General features: G+C 44.5%; 1 protein-coding gene across 2 annotated transcripts; it reads right to left on the bottom strand.

Annotated features, from left to right (window-relative positions):
• Nucleotides 1-1,149: 1,149 nt before the first annotated feature.
• On the bottom strand, nucleotides 1,150-19,122 carry ARV1 (ARV1 homolog, fatty acid homeostasis modulator). Of its 2 annotated transcripts, none has more exons than XM_015087556.3 (5): nucleotides 18,746-18,974; nucleotides 10,710-10,829; nucleotides 8,078-8,231; nucleotides 5,254-5,478; nucleotides 1,150-4,237 (listed from the first exon to the last, which is right to left on the bottom strand). In XM_015087556.3, the coding sequence occupies exons 1-5, from the start codon at nucleotides 18,953-18,955 to the stop codon at nucleotides 4,095-4,097; spliced, it is 852 nt and encodes a 283-aa protein (XP_014943042.1). In that variant the 5' UTR covers nucleotides 18,956-18,974; the 3' UTR covers nucleotides 1,150-4,094. The 2 variants fall into 2 exon arrangements, with proteins under 2 accessions (XP_014943042.1, XP_053063003.1); XM_053207028.1 differs by having other exon boundaries at nucleotides 4,094-4,717; nucleotides 18,746-19,122.
• Nucleotides 19,123-19,152: the final 30 nt, after the last annotated feature.

Below are 19,152 nucleotides of genomic sequence, written 5' to 3'. Positions count from 1 at the left end.
GGGAAAGGGTTTCGAATAGTTGTTTTCATAAAAATAAATACCTTTGTGGTGCTCAAGAAAGATTGGGGGTGTATCGAGTGTGGATGAAAAGATCAGTGATGTGTTCGTCTTCACTGACAAGGTGACAGGTCAAAGATTCGAAAAGCTGTGACCAGCATATTACATTGTCATTTTTTTTTCTACAGGCTCCATCCTATGGCTATTATGCGAGGTCATTCCCGTTGGTTTTTACCTTGGCATCTTCTTTTTAGCGTTCTGTGTTGGTTTCATCATCCTCAGGATAAATTACAATTCCCGAGGCCCTCTGTTATCTGACCTTATGTAGCGTCCTGGGCTCATTTTTAAAACCCCCAGCACCCACGCTCCACCCAGTTGTGTGGGCTCTTCGGTTCCCTGCACACGTTACCCTCTCTGCCCTCCAGGGCTTGGCATGCATGGTTATTTTCCCTCCAGGGACACTGGAAAGTTCCTTTCCTTTCCCCCTCCTCTCAGAGGAACTTCTCGACTTCTAAGGCTGGAACAGGTGTTCCTGCTCTGCATTTCCCTAGATCCCCTTTACAGCACTTAACCATGCTCCACTGCAAATACCTTCTCAGGTTTCCAAATCTATCACTACTTCTGTAAACTTTAAGAGGGCTACTCAGCCCTGCATCTATACCGTCTGATGCACATAGTAGGAGCTCCGTAATAGGTCACATGAATAAGTGAATGATGAATAAAAGGATAAATGAAACAGGGGGAGAGAAAGGGGGGGAGTGCTATCTTATCTAAAGATAAGATTATCTTGCTTTTATCTAATATCAGTTTTATGGAGATAGAATCCACCCCTGTAAAGTGTAGAGCTCAGTGGTTTTAGTTAGTTTTGGATCAGCCATTAAAAAAAAATTTTTTTTAAATGCTTATTCTTATTTTGAGAGAGAGAGAAAGAAGGGGAGGGGGAGACAGAGAGAGAATCCCAAGTCGGCCCTGCACCGTCAGAGTGGATCCCGACCCGGGGCTCAAAATCACAAACTGCGAGATCATGACCTGAGCTGAAATCAAGAGTCGGATGCTTAACCTGCTGAGCCACCCAGACGCCCCTGGGTCAGCCATTTTTAAACAGTAGCTTAGTCACAGGGGAAAATACTGAATTCATGAAAAATTCACAAAAGCTGTTTATTTTGACTTTATTAAGAGAAAAATATTTCTGTTGTTGTAAGAACACAATACTAAATACATTATTTATAGCCAGTAACTTACCATTTAAATTAAAAAGATATAAACATGTCAAAGGAATGAAACATAGATCTTTTATTATGTGTGGATCATGGATTCACGTTCCTCCTCCATTTCCAGAGCTTCCCCGAAGTGGTCTACAAAGTAGGACTCTTCCCTTGTCCTATCCCTCATTCCCCAGGCAGCACCCCGGGCTCTGAGCTTGCCTGGGTCTGTGCCTATATGTGGTTCGGTTGTTTCTTATGGGGGCTATGTGGTAGTTTTGGGGGTTTCCGATGACATAACCATAGCTTTCTTTTTCAGGAAATGTATCCAAATCTTTGCGTCACTTTGCTCAACAGAAATGAGGAGCTTGGTTTGTATTTTATGTCTTCTCTGTTGCAAGGGCAGTTGGTTGTGCCACAGATAATAAAGAACACAACTGTGGGCAGTAAAAGAAGTATGTAGGGTGACACATTCTGCTCAAAATCAACTCAACAAATTCTTCTTGGGGCAGGCCCTGTACTTCGGGAAACATGCTATTTCCTCATGTATAAACCACCCGGTCTCTCCCAGAACTAACCTTTTACCCAGGCTGGGGGAGTCAGGCATAAACGCTTGGAATCGGAATAGAAGATGTGGACAATATAAAACATGAGGTAATGTAATAGGAGGACAATGGTTTTCAAACGGTTGTGAGGCAGGTGACTTTGTTTTCCTGACTGGAAATTACAGTGGATCGCGTGACAAGTGGAAGCACCTGGGGAAGCAGGACCAGAACAAGTCTCCGGAAATCCTGGATAGGACCGCTGTGGTGCTGGGCTGGGCCTTGGGGGGTGGGGGGGTGAACGGGAGTGAGCCCACAGACTCGAGTTTTTGGAAAGCCTTCCTTCCACAGAGAAGCCAAGATGACTGACTCTATCTGGTTGGGCAGAAACGAGGCCACTCCAGGCCCTGGGGAGAGCAGAAGACACATGGGGAAGTGCAGAGGCTGTAATAGAAGATGGGGGTAGGAACACGTCTGCGGAGAACGAACTGGGACCGGAACACTGAGGACCACGCTTATGCTAAGAGAACATACGAAGTCGTTCCTCAGGAAGAGACAAGAACCTCCAGGGTCAGCAGTAAGAGACGATGACAGACACGGAGGGACGCCACCACGGTGCGTGGCGCCGGTCTGGGTTGAGGGCCTGGGAGGAGGCTGTTGTAACCTTTCAGGCAGGAGACAAGAGCTGACCCGGGGTCTGAGTGAAAAGGGACGTTTCCAGAGAAAAGCTTCGGGCAAGGATTCTGTTTGGGTGGGTACAGGGCGGTGAGGTGGGAGTTCAGCTTCAGAGGTAAAGGTGGGGCCGTGCTGGCACCGCCTGGGAGGCAGTGGACGGGCAGAGAGAGCGGGCAGAGGGGCAAGCTGGAGGTGCTGGGTCTGGGAGGCCTACGTCTTGGGAGCTGAACGCGAACGGCAAGAGAGAGGAGAGAAGCTGAGGTCAGAGTCCCGGGGCTGGGAAGCCAGTGAACAAAAGACCGACAGGACGGGCGGCCGGTCTCAGAAGGAGGGGCTCTGGGTGAGCTTCCAGAGCAGAGCTAGGGAGGAGTCTGACAAAGATCTGGCAACTGGCTTCCCTCTGATTTTTAGGAGGGCAGAGTCAGGAGACTATGGGAGAAAGTATGTCTTACAAAGAGGAAAGGCGGTGAAGAAGCAGGCTTGACCAGTTGTTCTAGAACAGAGAGCTGTGCGTATACAGTTTGCAGAGGGGAAGGAGCCTGGGCACGGGAGAGGACAATGAAAAGAGCTGTGTCTGAAGACCTGGAAAGGAAGAGCATTGGCTGAGCATGAGGGGAGACTGAGGTCACAGGAGGGAGGATGGCCTTTCCGCAGTGGAGAAGGTTCGGACCTGGGGTGCTCTCCTGCCACTTTTGTGCTTCCCACGCTGCCTGCACCCCCACCCCCAAACCGCCTCTGGGTCTGCTCCAGGCCCCCACGGCCAGCACAGGCTGCAGGGAGGGCCAGGCTGTGGGCCAGGAGCCTGACTGTGACCTGGGGCGGGGGGGGGGGGGGGGGGGGGGAGGGGAAGGACGCTTCCAGGGAGCAAACAGCCCAGAGAGGAAGACAAGCATGGGTCCAGGACCAGGAGGGAAGGAGGGAAGAAGGCAGGCGACCAAATGAGATTTGAGCTGAAGGAACAAAGCTCTAGCAATAGCGTAACCAGCTTGACTCTCAGCAACGGGAGGGCAGACGTGGGCGGCAGGAGCATGGGGGAGGTTCACTGGAGGTGACCACGAACGCAGAGGGGCATCACGGAGGTCCAGCCGAGCTCTGTGCACGCGCAGCGCTGGCCTCGTGGGGAAGACGGCCGCGGAGTCACCCCAACGGCTTGAATGAGGTGCGGCCGGCAGAAAGGCAAGGGGCTGATGGGTTCGGGGACTAATGGGGATGAGTCGGCAGCTGCCTACATTTGCAAGTGGGTAAAAAGCGAAGCAAGGCCGGTCAGAAGTGGAGGTCGAGGGAAGGTGAGGAGGCAGCCCACAGCAGAGCCCGTGGAAGGGAGGACGAGGGACTGGGGCAGGGTGGGGGGGACAGCGGCCAATGGGGCAGATTTCGGAGTCAGGTCCCGCTACAAGCGACATGGCGTGCCGGTGTCAGAGAGGCGGAGAATAGGGCCCCAGGAAGCAGCAAAGCACGGATGTGGATGTCCTTGACCTAAAGTGAAGGACCCAGAGAGATGTGCACTGAAGTCCTCGGTCTGGGGGGGGGGGGGGGGGGGGGCGGCGGCTGAGGTGACCCAGAGGCAGTCAGGGGCTGGGTCACGTAAGGGCATCTACGGACTCTGCGATGGCACTGGTCTCATTTGAGGAGGACGCCCGTCTGAGTGTGTGAATGCTAAGAGGCTTTTGTACCCTCTTCAAAAGTCTTGAGATTTATAGATGGTGCAATCACTTCCCACGTCCCATTCCATCCTCTGGAAGAAGTAGACCATGGTGCTTTCCACCAGTAAGCCACTAAAGATGGCCAGAAAGGAGAGCTTTCGGCTGATATTCAGGGTCACTGGAAAAGAACAGACAACTAGTAAGTCCTTAAGAGTTTAAGTGATGTCAGCATGTAAAGTACGTGGCATTCTGAATGGAACTCTTTTGTAAAGCTGTTTTTGAGAAAAATCTCTATTTGTTCTTATTAACTGGTGCTGTTATCCTCTCCCACTTTTTTAAAATCTACGGACCTCTGGAGAGAAACATGTGCCGATAACAAACACACGAAGTTTCTCCTCCTGAAATCAAGACACAGATTTCCATGAATACTGACGGAGAAAATTAAGAACAGATTTTAAGGTTATAAAGAGATCGACAATGGGGCGCCTGGGTGGCTCAGTCGGTTGAGCGACCGACTTCAGCTCAGGTCACGATCTCGTGGTCCGTGAGTTCGAGCCCTGCATCGGGCTCTGTGTTGACAGCTCAGAGCCTGGAGCCAGTTTTGGATTCTGTGTCTCCCTCTCTCTCTGACCCTCGCCCGTTCATGCTCTGTCTCTCTCTGTCTCAAAAATAAATAAATGTTAAAAAAAAAAAAAGAGAGATCGACAAAACAAAACAAAAACAAACAAACCCGGAGACTCTCTGTTTAACAGTAAGCATTACGATAAAAGGTATCAGGTAGCAGCCTCATTTAAAATAACCCTGCTCACAATGGATGGGGAAAATGAAGACCCCCAAGGCTGCTCATCCTTTCTTTGGTGTGGTAGGAGCTTCCTGGCTTGACGACTGCCCCGCCACGTACATTTGGACAAGTCATCCGCAAAACGGAGGGTAATGACGGCTGCCCTACTAACCCCACGGCACTGAGATGTTGCACATGAAGGCATTTTGAGCACTAAAAAATACCACGTGGTTCACGTGAACAAATACCGACTACGCGCTCTGAATAAGGCATTAGAGGAGTGCCAGGCCCTGTTATTATTCTATGACGAATTCCAGAGTTTAACAGGTTTGGCAAGAGCGTGTCGGAGGCGCAAGGCTTTAAGCTTGTGTGTGGGCTGAAAGCAGAGGAGACAGGATAAAACATAAACATACCTCTGATTGCCTGAAAATTGGATGTAAGGACAAATACTTTGATGAGTCTGAGGCAAAGGGATGTGTAGTCGTGCTCCCAAATGACGGCCGGAATCAGCAAGAGTTTTCCGTAGCTCGACAACAATAATGCTTTCAGCAGCAAAATGAAGTCGGGTTTCTTTTTCGCTGTCGTCGGTCGTTCTACCCACAGGAAAGTAAAGATGCCAGTAAAAAAGGCAGCTTGTTCTAAGGAGGGAACGGAGGACAAACACATGAATGTCCCTATCTGAACCATATCTCTCTAAAACCAAATGAGCCACAATTCCAAAATACAACTTACCGGCTGACTTCATTAGAATTGCTTTATCGAGACCAAATTTTCTTTTTCCTCCCTCCTTTTTTTTTTTTTTAAATAAGCCCCTGCCTTTTGTGTCAAATCCTGCTGGTATGATTTCAGAAACATAGTTCAACAGTTCTTTCGTGGAGCATTTCATCACCCACCGAAGCAAAAGTCAGTCCGTTAGGATTGTGATCATCGGCTCTCTGAAGTTCTTTCTGGGAAGTAAGACTCTGTTTAGGTATTTTCAGTGTTCGAGGCCTCCACAGAAAGAATAATACAGGAATATGGAGGTTTTTTTTAAGTCCGAAAGACGGGACCCAGCCTAAGAATTGCATATGAAGATGTTTTTCTTTGCTCATTCTTCCACTATTTATTGAATACCTAGTATCTACAAGATTTTGAATACTGTTATCTAAATTTAAAACTTCCTTAATTCATGTTAACAAGCTTTCTGAGTGCAATTCCTTATCCTTCCAGAAAGTATTCATAGACAGAGTCCAGTACAGGAGAAGCCACAGTTCCACTGGGTCCACAGAACGGAGCACGGGCTGTTCTATTCCCATTAACTAGGATTTTAACATTTCTTTTAACTGTGGTATTATTTTTATTCAGACTGTTAGTCCTCTGATTACCCAGCTGCATACGTTTTGAGTGATCTGTCCCTAATTCTATTTTTTCCCATAAGCTATGTTATGTAGGTTTCTGTAGAATCTGGTTTTTCTGGAACACATGTGTCATCTTATAGGAGAGACAACTGTATCCTTCCTAAAATGTTTTATAACCAAACAGAGTCAAACTAAAGAGGTTCCAAACATAGGTGATTAGAATCAAAAATAATTTTGGCCGGTTGACCTACATGACAGGGACACCAAGGGCTTGTCAACTGCAAAGACCTGCTGAAATAGGCTGATCTTATAGCCTCAGATTTGGACCAAAAAAGTAATAAAAGCAACAAAGAATTCCTTAACAACAAGAACGATCTAATAGTGGGTTGTGTCCTGTCGCTGGAGATACTCAAACAAAGCTAGATCATTTTGCAGAGCTGAGGGAAGGATTTCTAGCACTGGAGAGAAGGGCGGACCAGATAACCTCCACATCTATCTAACTCAGAACTTGAGAGATTTATGTGTTTGCACCAGCCCTTGGGCTCTGCACAGTCTTTCTCAAGGCAGATACTATGAGGCTTTCATGGATCAGCCGGGTTCAGGAGGACCTCACCTGCCTACAGAGGGCTGCACGGAGAAAACACCAGATGGGGAGCCCGGGGAGCCACCTGTCTCAGTGCTGACACTAACCTGCGGTGGGATTTTGGGGAAATCATTGCCTTCCTGCTTCTATGTCTCCACGGGAGAACCTAACCTATCTACCAAAGAGGATGGTTGTGAACATTAAGTTGATAAAATCGTAAAAGCAGTGTTTAAATTATAAAATGCTGTATTTATGTAGGGCATTTTTTCATAACCTATTTTAGGGGGTCAGAACCTAATAGTGGATTAAAAAAGTAACAGTAGAAAAAATTTCTGAGTGTCAAAATATCCACTATAGAGTAGGTGCTACAGCAATTCTGAACTATTTGAAAATAAGCCTGGTTTATTTTTTATATTAAAAATTACGGACACACGGGAGCTTATCCTCAGAAATTTTAAGAGGTTTTGCTTTAAAGCTTAAAATTACATTAGGTTCTAGTTCCCGGCGTAGGCAACGTTCTCAAGGATGTTTTTAATATTATTATATACGTTTGCAAATTCTTAAAATGTAAATTTTAAAACCTCAGAAACGGATGAGGGGACCAAGGAAGTGAGAGCAAACAGAGAAGAAAATGGGACAAAAGAGGACAACACAGTCCAGGAATGTGACACTGCAGTGCACTGGAGACTCAATACTGCTAAAACAATATTTCATTATAATCAAAGAGTTTTAGAAGCAGAGCATGGAAGCCTGTAAGTAAGAAAACAGTGGCAGAAATTAATTCAACACAATTCTGACCTCAGTCACAAACTCGAATTCTGGAGAAAAGCAGTTCTTTGAACTTAAGGAACTTGGGACAGGAGTCACTTTTCCTGAATGCAGTCAGAGAAAGAACAAGTTTTCCCTATTAAACAGGTTGTATGAGTTCAATGCAATTAGCACAACACATTGGATAAGGTCTGGCAATTATCAGTCTGTTTTAATAAAGATGAGACCTGGGGAGTCTTTCAACTGGACAATCAGAAATTAAATTTAAGAGTTTTATCGACGATGGTATGCCTCAACATATTTTACGAAACTCTCTAATCTGATAAACCTAACCATTTCCGTAACAGATGTGTGGTAACAAATAAAAAAGCAAGCAAGCACATAATTTAGACAGACTCATCTAGCAGCTTAGCAGTAGAGCTGAACGTTTAAGTCTCAAGTCCTATGTTAACCCCCTCCTCTTACCAATGATGAAGCCCACCCACTTCACTTGTGATCAGAATAGTGGGGACTAGATGGCTGAGAACAGAAAGCGTGGCTTCTTCGTACCTAGAGAAGCAATTGCGAACATTCTATAGAAATCCCACTCCTTGGCATATCTGATGAAGTCATCGGGATCGGTGTTCTGGTTTGAATCTTGAAGCTGCCACCATCTCAGGTACGCTTCGCAAAGCAAACAAAATATGCAGAGTTTCCCGTGCATCTGGTAGTCAAAAAGACAATGCCATTTACTGGGTAGAGAAACACCTAATTACACGTAATATCGAGTAGGCGCAGACGTAGCTAAGTACTTGTGGTTTTGAAGAACCTCCCATCCCACAGCTTTTCAAATTCAGGACTGCCCGGTTAAGTGTGTAATTGTGTTGCCTGTAAACCCAATGGCTCTTCATCAGCAATGACCATCAGAATCACAAGGGGGGATTTTTCAGATTGCAAATGTCGAGGCCCCAGTCCTGACTCAGAATCTTGGGAAGTAAATCCTACACATGCAATTTTGAAACAGTCCTGGGGGCAAGGCGGGATTCTGATGTACGCCCTTCGCTAAGAAATACCACTCTAAAGAGTAGTCCACCCTTCACACTCCATTTTCAGCATCTGTCCTATACACAGAATCAAGCACAGAATTCACGTGACTCGTGGATAGGCAGAAGCAGCAATGAGAACACATTTTAACCTGAAGATTCCATCATACCACATAGGAAACTACTATTCTGAACATAAATTTTTATTTTTATTTTATTTATTTTTAAGTTTTAAGTTTTTTTTAAATGTTTACTTTCATTTATTTTATTTTTTAATTTATTGTTTAATTTACATCCAAGTTAGTTACCATATAGTGCAACAACTGATTTCAGGAGTAGATTCCTTAATGCCCCTTACCCGTTTAGACCATCCCCCCTCCCACAACCCCTCCAGCAACCCTCTGTTTGTTCTCTGTATTTAAGAGTCTTTATGTTTTGTCCCCTTCCGTTTTTATATTACTTTTGCTTCCCTTTCCTTATGTTCACCTGTTTTGTCTCTTAAATTCCTCATGTGAGTGAAATCATATGATATTTGTCTTTTTCTGACTAATTTTGCTTAGCATCATACCCTCCAGTTCCATCCACGTAGTTGCAAATGGCAAGATTTCATTCTTTTTGATTGCCGAGTAATACTCCATTGTATATATGTACCACGTCTTCTTTATCCATTCCTCCATCGATGGACATTTGGGCTCTTTCCATTCTTTGGCTACTGTTGATAGTGCTTCTATAAACACTAGGGTGCATGTGCCCTTTCGAAACAGCACACCTGTATCCCTTGGGTAAGTACCTAGTCGTGCAATTGCTGGGTCATAGGGTATTTCTATTTTTAATTTTTTGAGGAACCTCCATACTGCTTTCCAGAATGGCTGCACCAGTTTGCATTCCCATCAGCAGTACAAAAGAGATCCTCTTTCTCCCCGTCCTCGCCCACATCTGTTCTGAACATAAATTTTTAAAAAATGGCCCTATGCTGGATGAGTGTCAATTAATATATGGAAAAAACAGTAATTAAAAGGTAGAAATTTTTAAAGCTGCAAGTTCTAAAGAGTCTGAAATTTGGGCAAAAATAAAAATTATCAGGTAACAAGAATCGGCTTTTTACAACATGTTTCTCCTGGGGTGCCTGGGTGGCTCAGTCGGTTAAGTGTCCAACTCTTGGTTTCAGCTCAGGTCATGATCTCAGGGTTTGTGAGTTTGAGCCTTGCCTCAGGTTTCTGTGCTGACCGTGTGGAGCCTGCTTGGGATTCTCTGTTCCTCTCTCTCTCTCTCAAAATAAATAAACTTTAAAAAATAAAATAAAACCCATTACCCATTGGACTTTCTATATCAATATAAAGTGGGGAAAAGAAAGTGTGTGCAAATGCAATGCAGTCCCAGGATAGGTATCAGTGTGGGCTTCTGAGGTTCTTCTAGTTGGCACAGTGGTTCCCTGGCTGCACTTCAGAATTACCTGGGGGTTTTAAGAAATACTGATGCCTGAACTCAGCCCCAAAGATTCTGATGTAACTGATTCTGGGCGAGGCCTCGGCTTGGAAGGATGAACTGCTATCCACCCTCTCTCTCCCAGGTGATTCCATTGTGTACCAAAGTTTGGGAATCAATGGTCTAGCAATTTAAAAACTGCCCTGGTTATTTTTATTTTATTTTATTTTATTTTATTTATTTATTTATTTTTTTTTCAATATATGAAATTTATTGTCAAATTGGTTTCTGCCCTGGTTATTTAACGTGGGGGAGGGGAAGGAATTCCCTCAACAGGATATAAAATGTAACATATTGTATTAAAATATTTCTCTTTTAATGGTCGCTTACTTCCTCTAGCTATATTTCTCTCCTTACCTGGATATATTTAATTTATTCTGGTAGAAATAACTGGTATCTGTTTCAAAAGGAAACCCACTAAAAGGCAATACAGATTATAGTTTTTCAACTTCCTCCCAGTGAGCGTATTCTTAAATATTCACTAAACATTGTGTGCCTTGTTTATCAATGCCTGCTATTTCTAGAAACTTCCAGACACTGCTGAGATAAAAGACCCATGCTTAATAGACTTTCTTTTTAAAATAATGTTCTTTAATTCCGTTCAAATTATTCTTTAAAAATGCAAGAGCATTATCAAGTAAAATTAGAAAATAAAAAAAATTAGCACAACTTACGTTTATTTTAGTATTGAAAAGAATATGTCTGTAGGCCTGGGCTTTGCATAAAATAGCATTAATCAAGATGATAACAGGATCATACTCGATATATTTGTCTACAGGTTTCTGGCAGGATTTCTGAAATAATGCAAGATAATATTAGAACAAGCAAACTCATACATTCTGAAATCTTAAAGGATTCTGAACTAGCAGAGTCTATTTTGGACTTGTATAGCAATAAGGACATGTCAGCATTTATTTAAATTAACTTCTCTTCAGATACAAAATGTTCACATAAGCTCTGGTTTCAGAAATGACTAAATACAATCTTCTAGGCTAGAAATATTAATCTTTTTTTAAAAACATTTTCTTAATGTTTTTATTTATTTTTGAGACAGAGAGAGACAGAGCATGAGCAGGGGAGGGGCTGAGAGAGAGGGAGACACAGAATCCGAAGCAGGCTCCAGGCTCTGACCTGTCAGCACAGAGCCTGATGCGGGGCTGGTACTCACTGTGAGATCATGACCTGAGCTGAAGTCGGATGCCTAACCGACTGAGCCACCCAGGCACCCCAGAAATATTAATATTTTAATCTCATATGTAAGGACGCTAAAAAAAATTTGATTTTTTTAGAAAATATTTTCTTAGTGTTTATTTATTTCTGAGAGATTGAGAGATAGAGAGCGCGAGCGAATGAGCAGGTGAGGGGCAGAGAGAGAGGGAGACACAGAATCTGAAGCAGGCTCCAGGCTCTGAGCTGTCAGCACCAAGCCTGACGTGGGGCTCGACTTCATGAAATAGTGAGATCATGACCTGAACTAAAAGCGGACACTTAACCAACTGAGCCACCCAGGCGCCCCAAAAATATTTGATTTAAAGACTGGATTAGGCAGAAAAGTATCCCAGAAAATGCTTTCACTTTGTAGGACTTGTTATAAAATAAAGAAATACATTTATAATGTACTTCCATTGATAAACTGTTGCCTATTGGCTAGATGGCCACCAACTCTGCGGTTCTTGAAACATGACTTGGAGAAAGGGGTTCAGAAAAGCACGCGGAGCTTCTGAGAGCTAAAAGCAAATAAAGAATGTGGTAGATACTGAGAAGCTCTTTTTCCCCTCCCCTCCAATTAACATTGAGAATATGGGAGGAAAATGCTCCTTCTCTGTGATGAACAATGGTGAAGACGCTGGAAAATGCTGAGCTATACATAAGCAAATGGGGTGCAGCTTGGTTCCAGGTTACCGGAAGCAAGACACCTGGGCTCTCAGTAATTCCTACTACATTAACTTTTTTGGACACTCGTGATTACAATGTTATCAAAGTCCAACACCGGCAGAACACATAACACCGGTGTACAAGAACGAGCTCATCAGAGGGGTGCTTGGGTGGCTCAGTCTGTTAAGCGTCAGGTCATGATTTCACGGTCTGTGAGTTTGAGCCCTACATGAGGCTCTCTGCTGTCAGCAGAGCCCGCTTTGGATCTTCTGTCCCCCCTCTCTCTGCCCCTTCCGCATGTATGCTCTCTCTCTCAAAAATAAATAAACATTAAAAAAAATTTTTTTAATAAAAAATATTTTAAAAAAGAGAACAAGCTCATTAGAAATGTGACATTTCAAAGAGTTTTAGTTACAAAGTTGAGTTAAGGCAACTGTTCTAATGGCTACAATTCAAACATAAAACATTTTGAAATTCTGAGAAGATAAAATAAAAATGGAAGTGATGGATATGCAAACATACTGGGATGGCCTTTTAATTATATCAAAGTGCTAGGGAAAAAAACAAAGGGCGTTGAAAGATATCAACCCCGCATTCCAAAGGTAAAGAAAAACCACTTCCAACTGAAAGAGTTTCTCCACTTCATTCATGTCATTTACAAGAAACGCGTATGTTTTTAAGTCATCAAGTGAACCAATGAAGAGAGACGTGCTATTACCTCATTTAAATACACCTAATCACTCGAGGCATAAGATGTTAACGATTTCACAGTTTTTCAGCTGGGCAAAGAGTAAGCCAGTGTCTAGGCAGAAGCCGCGGAATCAGACATCCTATATTCATGACGAAGAGTGTTTTCTAGACACCCTCCCTCTGCTGCCTATGGGCAAAACACCTCCTCTCTACAAACAACACTGGAGATCCTACTCCATTGTAAAATGGAACCACTGGCTGGTCAAGGGCCTTATCTCTGTCCGTTACAAGTTCCCTCAAGGGCACCTGGGTGGCTCAGTGAGTTAAGCGACTGCCTCTTGGTTTCAGCTTAGGCCATGACCTCATGGTTCGTGGGTTCGAGTCCCATGTCAGGCTCTGCGCTGACAGCACGGAGCCTGCTTGGGATTCTCCCTCCCTCTGCCCCTCTCCCTCTCCTGCTTGTTCTCTCTCTCTCTCTCACTCTCTCCCAAGAATAAACAAATAAAACTTTAAAAAAAAGTTTCCTAAAACCCGTATGTATGGAGGCGGCAGTGCAAGTCGAGCTGAGCCAGGATTTGGACAATTTTTGGGAGGAAGTGGCAGAAGACAGCAGCCCAGTTTTCCCTTTTACAATCACTTGGCCGACAGATGTGTCTGTCGCGGCCACAGCGTTCATTGCAACAGCTCTCCTAACCATTTCTATGGACCAGGCACTTCCAGGATGCTAGATACTCCCCTTGAGATGTCAGTCTCTATCTTCAAGGACCTTACAGTTTAGAAGAGGACGCATAAGCACGCTACTGCAAGCGCTACAATGGAAGGGACACAGGGTGACACGAATCCCTGTAGGAGGGGCGGCTCCTGGTGTCACATGCCCTGTGATGTGCTACGCCCACCTTCCCTTCCTAGCATTCTGAGAATTTTACAAGCACTGAAAGTTCATTAGAGCCCACTGGTTCCCTCCCTATCAGGTTAAGCCTAATTTGTCCTTGTTCTGCCTCTGCTACTTGCTTCTCCCGCGAGGGCTCCCTCCACCTTGAATGCAAGGAGGAAACCCACACAGGCACAAAACAAACACACAGTAAAACACCCTAGTGGCAGGCGGCTACGTTTAGATTACGTTTTCTTACTCTGGCAAAATCGTTCCGCTCCCTTTACTACTGACTGGACGAGTATCGCGAAAGAGAAAGTTGTCCTCTGAGAAATCTGTAAGCACAAGGGACTATGCACATCCCGGAAACGCAGATATTTCCGCCACCTCTATGTTACCATGGATACGAATTACTTTCTGCTGCTATGTTCTTCAGTGCCCTGGGAAATCACCTCTCCTTCAGCATATAAGCTGGCCAATATTTTATGAACGTTCTTGCGGCTTCTTCCTCCCCATCATCTCTAGGGCCGTCCCCTTCCCCACTCATTCTCAAACCTGTTCCGTTTTAGCTCCACAATCAGCAAAACATGTATCTTAAAACTGGAGGCCCCTAGACTTGAAGCTCCTCAGGGTTAGGATACCTTCTCATCCATCTCTGCATCCATCCAGGATGTAAGGGTAGAGGCTCCATACTGTTCGCACTGAACAGAACTCAAACTTGTGAGGATCTCAGTGGAGTCTTGTCTTGTCACCATCATGAACCTATCAAGTATCTGAGCACACAAAACAATCTGGGCACTATAGGATGTCAAAAGCACTGTATCTTTAAGCCTACTTATAAGAAACCGTGAAAAGCTGAAGGAGAGGGAGTGGCTAAAAGCAAGTGACATGCTTCCATTAGATGGAGAAAAATTCGGGAGACACAGGGGCAAACTGCGGGGGACGGCACTGGAGACATAAGAGCAAAGGGAAGGGAGTTAAAGATGAGAAATACAGGTAGGAGATCAGGTTGAGTAGATTGCTGGTAGCTAAGGGACCGAAGCATGCATGAGTCACCAGCTTATAGAAACTGTGGCTATTTTTCCAGAACAAATAGCCTGATGTGTAAAAACTGTTTACTTTTTACTCTCACGACTTGGAGGGCCTTTAAAAAATTATTTTGCAATTTAATTTTCAGAGTCCAGCATCAACGAAGTGATTTTTCCTAAATAATGCTACTATGCAGGGGTGCCTGGGTGGCTCAGTCGGTTAAGTGTCCGACTTCGGCTCAGGTCATGATCTCACGGTTTGTGGGTTCGAGCCCCGCGTCGGGCTCTGGGCTGATGGCTCGGATCCTGGAGCCCGTTTCGGAGTCTGTGTCTCCCTCCCTCTCCTCCTCCCCTGTTCACACTCTGTCTCTGTCTCTCTTGAAAATAAATAAACATTAAAAAAAAAAAATTAAAAAAAAATGCTACTATGCATATTACTATGCATTATCATGATAAAGGAGATTACCCACTCTTATCTCATCAGGAAATGGCTGTGTACAATAATGTACTGTACCACCACTCATTACCCCAAATATAATTCTAAAATCTGTCTCCTAGGTGAGAGGGGCTGATGATGTTGGGGGAACGGGTGGGGAGCCAGACGAGGGTGTAGTGGCTGACCTAAACAGCTATCCAATAATTATTTTCTATAAAATTACTTTCCATAAATAAGGTATAGAGAAGCCAGCATCTGATGATTAGGAAAAGGATTTTGTTAGTTTAATGCCAAGAATTTTAAAAAATAGAGATTAATTTATATTATATACAATAATTTATGTTATATATATTATATTATTAAAGATTACTAACTTTAGTTAGTTAGATGTGGTTGTCATCTTTAAGACAGATGACTTAATTGTGCCAGTCCAAAAATTATTAAGTTTAGATCCCATCTAACTTACTATTCTCTCCCTTGTACTAGGATGGCCAAGGATATCACCATCTAAAAACATAGAAATGGCTCGTTCATTCAACAAATATTTATTGCATACTTACTATGTGTCAGGTACTGTTCTGGATGATCTAGCTACATTAATGAATAAATTATATATAATCTCGTGTAGCTTATATTCCAGCGGGAAGAGACAAGCAATAAATAACAAATAAGTCAGCTTTATAGAATATTCAAAGATGATAGGTGCTATGGGAAAGATAATGCAGGGAGAGGTGATAAGGCATATCAGACCTGGCAGGGGGAACCACAATTTGTAATAGGGTGGTCAGAATAGACCTCTCTGAGAGGCCAATAAAAATACCTGAAGGAGGTGAGGGAATTAGCCATGTCAGATCCTGACAGAAGAGTGTTCCAGGCACAGTGCAAAGGCCCTGAGGAAGGAACTTGCCTGGTTTAAAAGCTATCTGGAGGCAGGGGTGCCTGCCTCCAGTTGGTTGAGCATCCAACTCTTGATTTTGGCCCAGGTCATGATCTCATGGTCGTGGGACTGAGCCATGTGTTGAGTTCCATGCTGACAGCACGGCACCTGCTTGGGATCCTCTCTTTCTCCCTCTCAAAAAAAAAACCCCCAAAAACCAAAACAACAACAATAACAAAACTATCAGGAGGCAATGAAACTGCAGTAGAATAATGGAGAGTAGCAAGAGACTACATGAGCCTTATAAACCAGTGCAAGGATTCTGACCTTAATTCTGAGTGAGATGGAAAATCACTGGGAAGTTTGAGAAAACTTCAATTTTATTTTATTATTTATTTATTTATTTTTTAAGTAGGCGCTATGCCCAACATGCAGCTTGAACTCACAATCTGGAGATGAGGAGTCTCATGCTCTACTGCCTGAGCCGGCCAGGTGCTCCTCTACCTTACATTAAAAAAAAATTTTATATGTTTTAATTTATTTATGTGAGAAAGACACAGTGTGAGCGGGGGAGGGGCAGAGAGAGAGGCAGACCCAGAATCAGAAGCCGGCTCCAGGCTCCGAGCCGTCGGCACAGAGTCCGACGCGGGGCTCGAACTCGTGAACCACGAGATCATGACCTGAGCCCAACTCAGATGCTTAATCGACTGAGGCACCCAGGCGCCCTGTCTAACTTACATTTGAAGAGGAACACTTTGGCTGCTGTGTGAAGAGGCTCAAGACGTTCAAGGGTGCTACAGGTTAAGAATTATGACAATAATCCCAGTGAGACATGATGGCAGCATGGACCAGCGCTGTAGCAGTAGAGGTGGTGAAAAAGCAGTGGATTCTGAACACGATCTGAAGGCAGAATTAACAGGACCTGCTGAGAACCCGAATAAGGAAATAAGTGCGGGAGAAAGGAATCAAGGATGACTCCAAACTTTTTTGGTCTTAGGAACTAACACGGAAGAGCTGCCATTAACTGTGAACGTTTGAGATAACTAGAAATATCCAACTGGAGAAATCAAGTCGTTAGTTGGACATTTGTGTTCTGGAATTCAAGGAAGAGATTCAGGCCAGAGGTTCAAACTTGGGAACTGTCAAAGTGTAGATGGTCTTTAAAGCCATGAGCCAGAATGAGCTCTTCAAAGGAGAGTGTGTAGACAGAGAAGAGGCCCAAGAACTGAGCCTCACGGTTAAGAGGTGAGGCAGGTGACACAGAACCAGAAAGGAGATTGAGAGGAAACAGCCAATAAGGTAAGAAAACTGGAAGAGCCTAGTGTCCTGGCAAGTGCACGAAGCGTGTCCAGGGGAAAGTAATAAGGTCAAATGTTGCTGACAGTTCACTGAGAATAGACTACTGGGTTTAGCAAAGTAGAGGTCTGTGATCTTAAGAACAGTTTCTAGTGAAATGCTGGGTGGGAAGAAAGTGTGTCTGAAGAAGATTCAAGAGAAACTAGGAAAGGAAATCGAGATAGCAATTAAAAATATCTCTTAAAGGACTTTTGCTGTCAAAGGGACGGGGAAAAAGAGCGGGAGCCCAAACAAAGGAGGAAGTGGGGTCAAGTTGTGTGTGTGTGTGTGTGTGTGTGTGTGTGTGTGTTTAAATTAAGGAAAGACTGTACATGTATCGGTGGGAATGATCCAGTGGAGAGCAGAAGATTATAGTCACAGGGATGTCCCTAATGGAAGATGACAGGGACATCTAGTGCACATGTGCACATCGGTTTTGGACAGGTATACTGAACAGTTCATCCATCCTCACAGCAGGGAAGACAGAGCATATGAATAAAGGGTGCTAGGAATGGATTTATGTGGTTGCAAAGCTTGTGGAAGTTCTCCTCTTTTTTTTTTTTTTTTTTTAGCAAAGAGGGCAGCATATGTGGGGAAACTTGAGGAGCGAAAAGGTTTGTGGGAATGGTGCATGGATTAGTGAAATGCAATGTGATGGTCAGATGGTATCATGGGCTACATGAGGTTGGTGGTCATGGATTTAGGTGTTTTCTTCCTCAGTGAAATACAGCTGCAAGGGTGAGGAGGAGACAGATCAGACAATATGCTGGACTCAACCAGGGTTGCAATTTTGCCAAGTGAGGGAAAGCACTTGAGACAGGAACAGTGATCATGTCGGCTAACAACAGATTAAATAGGTACACATTCCTACTTTGTCTGCTCCCTTCTATATTAACACCAGGCCATGTTTTCCGAATGAGGATTATTACTAGCAAATCATCAGATCAGAAATGGGACAAAAACCTACTGACTGCCTACTATGCGGCTGGTTCTTTGCTAATACCGCAAAAAGAACCTCCAATTTTGTGACTTTTTAAACATAAAAAGTCCTGTTAACTCGTCATTTTTGGTTTTTGTGTCACCAACGTCCACCTTAGTGCGTTGCACACAACACAAACTACATTCGATCATCGCAAAGGACGAACCCGACATAAAGTGTTCTAGGAAAATTTAATACAGGTTATGGAGTGTATGGATGATAACATTTACCTGTGCAAGGGTGAACAGCTAAAACTTAAAGAGTTTGGGCGTGAACTCAAATGTCAACATAATCCGATTTTTAAATTTCTCTGCACAACGCCTACATCCATCTCCATTCGAGAATCCGTCCGCTGCGTTAGGTCTCACCAGCAAACACGACGGGTATGAGAAAACCACTGCAGGGTAGTGAGTTCTTTAACACTATGGATAACCGCAAAGGCTCGACTGACTCCGGACAGGAATGCCAAGTATTAAACTGAAGACTGTATTACAGGACCCTGAAACTCGTTGATTTTTCTGCCCTAAAACGCTGACATACATATCCCACTGCCTCTCATGGTCCCCAAATCCCGCCACGCCATTTTCTTCCCCAGGACACCCCACGCCTGACAACTCACGCAGATGGTTATCTTCAGCACTCCGTGGTTATAGTCTCGGTACAACTCCTTGGCCTCTTGGTTGCATTCGATGCACCTGTACTGGCAGGAGGCCGAGGCAGCAGTGGGAGTGGGAGTAGCTGCAACCCCATCGGTGTTCCCCTTGCCCGCCACCACCCCTTCTGCGTTGCCCTTGCCTGGCCGTAGCCCATACCGCCCACCGGTGCCCATTTCCACGCAACTGCAGCCGAGAACTTCCGATTCAGTGGCGGGGAAAGACGTCAGACATCAGACCGGAAAGCCTGTCCCGTGCGGTGCTTGCTGGGATTCGTAGTCTCAGCCTCGGAAAGGGGGCTCGCGGCTGGCCGAGCTGGGACTACAACTCCCAGCAGGCAACGCCACACCCCTTCCCTCCCCCTTGCCACGGC

The sequence above is a fragment of the Acinonyx jubatus genome, chromosome D2 (assembly GCF_027475565.1).
Source record: "Acinonyx jubatus isolate Ajub_Pintada_27869175 chromosome D2, VMU_Ajub_asm_v1.0, whole genome shotgun sequence".
NCBI lineage: Eukaryota > Metazoa > Chordata > Mammalia > Carnivora > Felidae > Acinonyx > Acinonyx jubatus.
This window is presented reverse-complemented; position numbering and strand designations above follow the sequence as displayed.